Below are 7,081 nucleotides of genomic sequence, written 5' to 3' on the forward strand. Positions count from 1 at the left end.
GTGTATACTTGTTGTGGTGTAGTAGTGTGTGTGAGTGGGAGGCTGCCGCACTGTACCTGTGCTGTGTATACTTGTTGTGGTGTAGTAGTGTGTGTGAGTGGGAGGCTGCCGCACTGTACCTGTGCTGTGTATACTTGTTGTGGTGTAGTAGTGTGTGTGAGTGGGAGGCTGCCGCACTGTACCTGTGCTGTGTATACTTGTTGTGGTGTAGTAGTGTATGTGAGGGTCAGGCTGCCGCACTGTACCTGTGCTGTGTATACTTGTTGTGGTGTAGTAGTGTGTGTGAGTGGGAGGCTGCCGCACTGTACCTGTGCTGTGTATACTTGTTGTGGTGTAGTAGTGTGTGTGAGTGGGAGGCTGCCGCACTGTACCTGTGCTGTGTATACTTGTTGTGGTGTAGTAGTGTGTGTGAGTGGGAGGCTGCCGCACTGTACCTGTGCTGTGTATACTTGTTGTGGTGTAGTAGTGTGTGTGAGTGGGAGGCTGCCGCACTGTACCTGTGCTGTGTATACTTGTTGTGGTGTAGTAGTGTGTGAGTGGGAGGCTGGCTTTTGTATTCAAAACATATGGCAACGGAAGATACTTACACTGCCCGCCCAGAACAGTCGCCCTCTGCCTTTCAGTTTGGAGTAGACATACAAGGTTTGTCCGCGCCTGATGGGAATGAAGCGACAGTCCTGAGGAATGTAATCTGCCAGAGCCACTGCAATAGATATGGGATCTGCACAGAAGGCAGCAATGAGCATCACTCTCACATACTGTAGTTCTGACAGTGGTCACAGCTACGCTGCACTATCAACTGTGCTAAAGGTGCAATGCCATATAGCAAGCCAAAAACAATCATTTGTAAAGAATTAAACAATCTAATTGGCTTCCTTAAAGTAATCTAGCTGTGTTAATTACAACTTGCATTCTGTGCCTCTAAATCTGGGAGTGCTTATCAATCAAGTGTTTTTTTGAGAGGAGGCAGAGTGAGGGGGACAGGAGGCAGAGTGAGTGGGGAGAGGAGACAGAGTGAGGGGGGAGAGGAGACAGAGACAGAGTGAGGGGGGAGAGGAGGCAGAGTGAGTGGGGAGAGGAGACAGAGTGAGGGGGGAGAGGAGACAGAGACAGAGTGAGGGGGGAGAGGAGGCAGAGTGAGGGGGGGAGAGGAGGCAGAGTGAGGGGGGGAGAGGAGGCAGAGTGAGGGGGGAAGAGGAGGCAGAGTGAGGGGGGAGAGGAGGCAGAGTGAGTGGGAGGGGAGGCATAGTACGGGGCGAGAGAAGGCATAGTGCCGGGGGAGAGGAGGCAGAGGGAGAGGGGAGGCAGAGTGAGGGGGGAGGCATAGTGCGGGGGGAGAGGAGGCAGAGTGAGGGGGAGGGGAGGCATAGTGCGGGGGGGAGAGGAGGCAGAGTGAGGGGGGAGGCATGGTGCCGGGGGAGAGGAGGCAGAGTGAGGGGGGAGGCATGGTGCCGGGGGAGAGGAGGCAGAGTGAGGGGGAGGGGAGGCATAGTGCGGGGGGGAGAGGAGGCAGAGTGAGGGGGGAGGCATGGTGCCGGGGGAGAGGAGGCAGAGTGAGGGGGGAGGCATGGTGCCGGGGGAGAGGAGGCAGAGTGAGGGGGAGGGAAGGCATAGTGCGGGTGGAGAGGAGGCAGAGTGAGTGGGAGGGGAGGCATAGTACGGGGCGAGAGGAGGCATAGTGCCGGGGGAGAGGAGGTAAAGTGAGAGGGAGGCAAAGTGTAGGGGGAGAGGAGGAAGACTGAGGGGGGAGAGGAGGCAGACTGAGGGGGAGAGGCGGCAGAGTGAAGAGGAAGAGTGAGGGGGGAAGAGGAGGCATAGTGAGGGGGGAGAGGAGGCAAAGTGAGGGCAAGAAGATGCAGAGTGAGGGGAGAGGAGGCAGAGTGAAGGGGGGAGAGGCGTAGTGAGGGAGGGAAGAGGAGACTTAGGGCCTCATGCAGAGAGCAGCGGTAAGGTGAATAGCGGCATTTTTTGGAGAGAAATGCCTGTAGAAAGGCAGGTACTGGCGAGTTTTAAAAAAAGCGCCATGTTTTTTTTTTTTTTGTGAATCTCGCCGAGCTACCGGCGAGAACCTAAATTTCCCCTGTTCTAAAAATATCCATATTCAGAAAGGCGCGATCGCTCTAGTGGCTGATCGCGCCAATAACATGGAGAAAAATTCTCTATTTACCTCCGCCACAAAAACTTGGCTGGAAGCTGGCGCTCGGCGGCCGGTGGGGGAGAAAAAAAAAAAAACGCGGTTTTTTTTCAACACGTTTCAACAGCGCTCATATCGCCGGTTGAAACTCTCCATATGCAGAAAGGATTCTAAATGCAGTTTTCGGACCTTTCTGCATATGGAGAAAAAAACTCTCCAATAAAGCTAAATTTTCTTCCCCTCTCCAATTCTAAATAGCGCTGCTCTCTGCATGAGGCCCATAGTGAGAAGGGGGCCCTTGATGTAGTGGTACTTTTGTTTTGTAATTTAAAAAAAAAGTAGCGCTACACTGGGTTTGTAAATAAAAAGTAGTTGTACTACACCTTACTCCCTAGTACTATTGCACTGCTCCCTAGTACTATTGCACTGCTCCCTAGTACTATTGCACTGCTCCCTAGTACTATTGCACTGCTCCCTAGTACCATTGCACTGCTCCCTAGTACCATTGCACTGCTCCCTAGTACCATTGCACTGCTCCCTAGTACCATTGCACTGCTCCCTAGTACCATTGCACTGCTCCCTAGTACCATTGCACTGCTCCCTAGTACCATTGCACTGCTCCCTAGTACCATTGCACTGCTCCCTAGTACTATTGCTCTGCTCCCTAGTACTATTGTTCTGCTCCCTAGTACTATTGCACTGCTCCCTAGTACCATTGCACTGCTCCCTAGTACCATTGCACTGTTCCCTAGTACTATTGCACTGCTCCCTAGTACTATTGCACTGCTTCCTAGTACTATTGCACTGTTCTCTAGTACTATTGCACCTCTTCCTAGTACTATTGCACTGTTCTCTAGTACTATTGCACTGCTCCCTAGTACTATTGCACTGCTCCCTAGTACTATTGCACTGCTCCCTAGTACTATTGCACTGCTCCCTAGTACTATTGCACTGCTCCCTAGTACTATTGCACTGCTCCCTAGTACTATTGCACTGCTCCCTAGTACTATTGCACTGCTCCCTAGTACTATTGCACTGTTCTCTAGTACTATTGCACTGCTCCCTAGTACTATTGCACTGCTCCCTCTAGTACTATTGCACTGCTCCCTCTAGTACTATTGCACTGCTCCCTAGTACTATTGCACTGCTCCCTAGTACTATTGCACTGCTCCCTAGTACTATTGCACTGCTCCCTAGTACTATTGCACTGCTCCCTAGTACTATTGCACTGCTCCCTAGTACTATTGCACTGCTCCCTAGTACTATTGCACTGCTCCCTAGTACTATTGCTCTGCTCCCTAGTACTATTGCACTGCTCCCTAGTACTATTGCATTGCTCCCTAGTACTATTGCACTGCTCCCTAGTACTATTGCACTGCTCCCTAGTACTATTGCACTGCTCCCTAGTACTATTGCACTGCTCCCTAGTACCATTGCACTGCTCCCTAGTACCATTGCACTGCTCCCTAGTACCATTGCACTGCTCCCTAGTACCATTGCACTGCTCCCTAGTACCATTGCACTGCTCCCTAGTACCATTGCACTGCTCCCTAGTACCATTGCACTGCTCCCTAGTACTATTGCACTGCTCCCTAGTACTATTGCACTGCTTCCTAGTACCATTGCACTGCTCCCTAGTACTATTGCACTGCTCCCTAGTACTATTGCACTGCTTCCTAGTACTATTGCACTGTTCTCTAGTACTATTGCACTGCTCCCTAGTACTATTGCACTGCTTCCTAGTACTATTGCACTGTTCTCTAGTACTATTGCACTGCTCCCTAGTACTATTGCACTGCTCCCTAGTACTATTGCACTGCTCCCTAGTACTATTGCACTGCTCCCTAGTACTATTGCACTGCTCCCTAGTACTATTGCACTGCTCCCTAGTACTATTGCACTGCTTCCTAGTACTATTGCACTGTTCTCTAGTACTATTGCACTGCTCCCTAGTACTATTGCACTGCTCCCTAGTACTATTGCACTGCTCCCTAGTACTATTGCACTGCTCCCTAGTACTATTGCACTGCTCCCTAGTACTATTGCACTGCTCCCTAGTAGCATTGCACTGCTCCCTAGTACTATTGCACTGCTCCCTAGTACTATTGCACTGCTCCCTAGTACTATTGCACTGCTCCCTAGTACTATTGCACTGCTTCCTAGTACTATTGCACTGTTCTCTAGTACTATTGCACTGCTCCCTAGTACTATTGCACTGCTCCCTAGTACTATTGCACTGCTCCCTAGTACTATTGCACTGCTCCCTAGTACTATTGCACTGCTCCCTAGTACTATTGCACTGCTCCCTAGTACTATTGCACTGCTTCCTAGTACTATTGCACTGTTCTCTAGTACTATTGCACTGCTCCCTAGTACTATTGCACTGCTCCCTAGTACTATTGCACTGCTCCCTAGTACTATTGCACTGCTCCCTAGTACTATTGCACTGCTCCCTAGTAGCATTGCACTGCTCCCTAGTACTATTGCACTGCTCCCTAGTACTATTGCACTGCTCCCTAGTACTATTGCACTGCTCCCTAGTACTATTGCACTGCTTCCTAGTACTATTGCACTGCTCTAAACATTCACCGGTGCTGTAGACTGGCAGATGTTCAGTCCTGAAGACACACCACCCTCTAGGTATGAATATGCTGCAATATACAGCTTGGAGGCGTATTACCCCGCATCACCAACTCCGAGACCCCACCAGGGCGGGCATATCGGACGCCAACTTACGGCTGCACTCCTCATCAGCGCAGAGCTTCTTGTCCGCCAGCTTGGGCATCGTCCTGCCCCCTCTCGCCACTCCGAGGAGGACGCAGAAGGCGAGACACAGACCCTTCCCAAACATGACCGTCAACTTCTGCAGAGACTGGACACTGATGGCCACCCGCCTGGGCACAGCAACGGGACACACATCTGGGCTCCGGCAGCCGCATTCTCTGGTTTCTGTCGCCTCCCTCGCTATCTTTTCTTTTTTCTAACAGGAAACTTGTGCTTCCAAATATTTTTCCAAAGTGTATCGCCCCAGATGTGCGTAGAAAGAAGCGCGGTGTAAAGCGTCTCCAGTATAAACATGGCAGGAAAGGGGAAAGAATGGTTCGTTTATTCCGTTTAAAATGACTCGGTTTTAACGACATATGCCAATTTTTCATAACCCCTTTGTATGCCAACGTTGACTTTTAAAACAAACTCCGGTATAAACATTGGACCTAAACTTGGGGTGTTACACACTCCCGGTTACCCAGAAACGTAACGCCAGCGCATATATATGAAAGAGGCTGCTATCCTGATTCATCTTTCCTGCAGCAATATATCTTTATTTAAAAATACAATTTTGCTGTTCAACTAATTTTTCACAAGTTCAGATTAGAAAACATGTTTTTTTATTTATAAAAAATGTTTTACCCGGAAGTAATTCATTGAGCGTTACCTCTCGTTTTATGTCCTGGGGACAGAGTTATAACAATACATGGTTACATTAAAAGAGCAGAGGTTATACAGTCACTTCACAGGCATTTCATGGACAGATAAGAGTTGGAAAATTGGGTACAGGGGATAAAGGGCTGGTGAGTTTCAGATTGAAATAGAGCAGCTTTAACATCAGCGAACGGCAGCTGCGCCAAAGGATGTCCGCCAAAGGATGTCCGCCTTTGGGGCGACGCAGGTGTACAGATTGAATGCAGCTGTGAATACAACGTTCTTTGTGTCCTCCTGGCTCATTAACATTCCAGTGGGTGGGGTTGACTTTCCACAAAGTACAAGTAAATGTTAACCCTTAGCGCGCTGGTCTTGTGCAGTGGGGAGCAGCACTTGGGGAGCCCCATCAGGCGTCCACCTTTGGGGCGACGCAGATGTACAAGGGTTAATACATTTTATATACATTTAAAATGATTTGAGATGTGCCATACCTCTTAATTTTAGAAGCACTGACAGCATTTGTATCATCTATCACCTTAGCTATAGTGGGTTTTAGTGTGAAAAAAATGCACTGAGCTGCCTAAGCAAATACAGTGAAATTAATACCATTTTATTCTAAAACTGTCATGCAGAATTATATGGGGGGAACAGAAAAGAAAAAGGTACATCCATACATTTGGGTAAGACCAGAGGGAGGGGGTGGGGGAGCATAGCATTTGGACATACATGTTAAATAATATATCAAATTTAACATAGTACATATCACAGCATCCAAAATATTTTTGGTCTAATTGCGGAGGTAAACCCACGTTTATGATGGTTTCTGAAAATCTTAGAGTGGAGCCATTTAGATAAGCAGAGTTTTTACATATATACTATATGCCAAACTGTATTAGTTACCTGGTATACAGAGAGGGAGGTAATGTGCTACCAGTTTCTAGCAGCACTGCATCTTGTGGCGTTTAGTATTTGTGAGGTGATTTTTGATTCGGTTTTGTTTTGGTTGGTTATTGCTTTCCCAAGTGTTGTATACAATGGGTCAGGGGGCTATTGACCTGTAAAATACTGTTTATTAAAGCAAGCACTGTTTTCCACAATGGCTGGATTTTAGGGCATGGCCAGAATATATGCAATATGGTCCCCATGTTACCGCAGTCATGCCAACACAGTGGGGATATGTTTGGGAGAAAGGAGTATAGTCTGGTAGGGGTTAGGCGGTACCATCTATATGTTCTCTTTGATCACAACACAGGATGAGTTTTTGGAAGCGGCCTTCCACATATCTTGCCATGTGTCTAAATCTAGATTGGTGTTAAGATCTTTTCCCCAGGCTGCCATATATTTATCTGATACCAGATTGGCCTTGGCGGGAGTCAAAGTATGATATAGCATAGAGATAATCCCCCTGCGTGAGGGAGTGGTGCAGACACCAAACCTCAAATGGAGTGGGGTCTTGGGAGCGGTCGGACTTGTATATATATTGTATGTACAGGCGGTCCTCCGTTATCCAACGGGACCCGTTCTGGA

The 7,081-nt window shown here is 48.5% G+C and overlaps 1 protein-coding gene across 1 annotated transcript in view; it reads right to left on the minus strand.

Annotated features, from left to right (window-relative positions):
- Positions 1-5,049, minus strand: part of MIA (MIA SH3 domain containing) — a 76,003-nt gene extending 70,954 nt beyond the window's left edge. Inside the window, exons 1-2 of the mRNA XM_075606725.1 lie at positions 4,871-5,049; positions 588-721 (exon numbers count right to left, since the gene is read on the minus strand). Of these exons, the coding sequence (XP_075462840.1) occupies positions 588-721; positions 4,871-4,985 (249 nt within the window). The 5' untranslated portion in view covers positions 4,986-5,049. The remainder of the gene's footprint in view (positions 1-587; positions 722-4,870) is intronic.
- Positions 5,050-7,081: the final 2,032 nt, after the last annotated feature.

The sequence above is a fragment of the Ascaphus truei genome, chromosome 7 (assembly GCF_040206685.1).
Source record: "Ascaphus truei isolate aAscTru1 chromosome 7, aAscTru1.hap1, whole genome shotgun sequence".
NCBI classification, from domain to species: domain Eukaryota; kingdom Metazoa; phylum Chordata; class Amphibia; order Anura; family Ascaphidae; genus Ascaphus; species Ascaphus truei.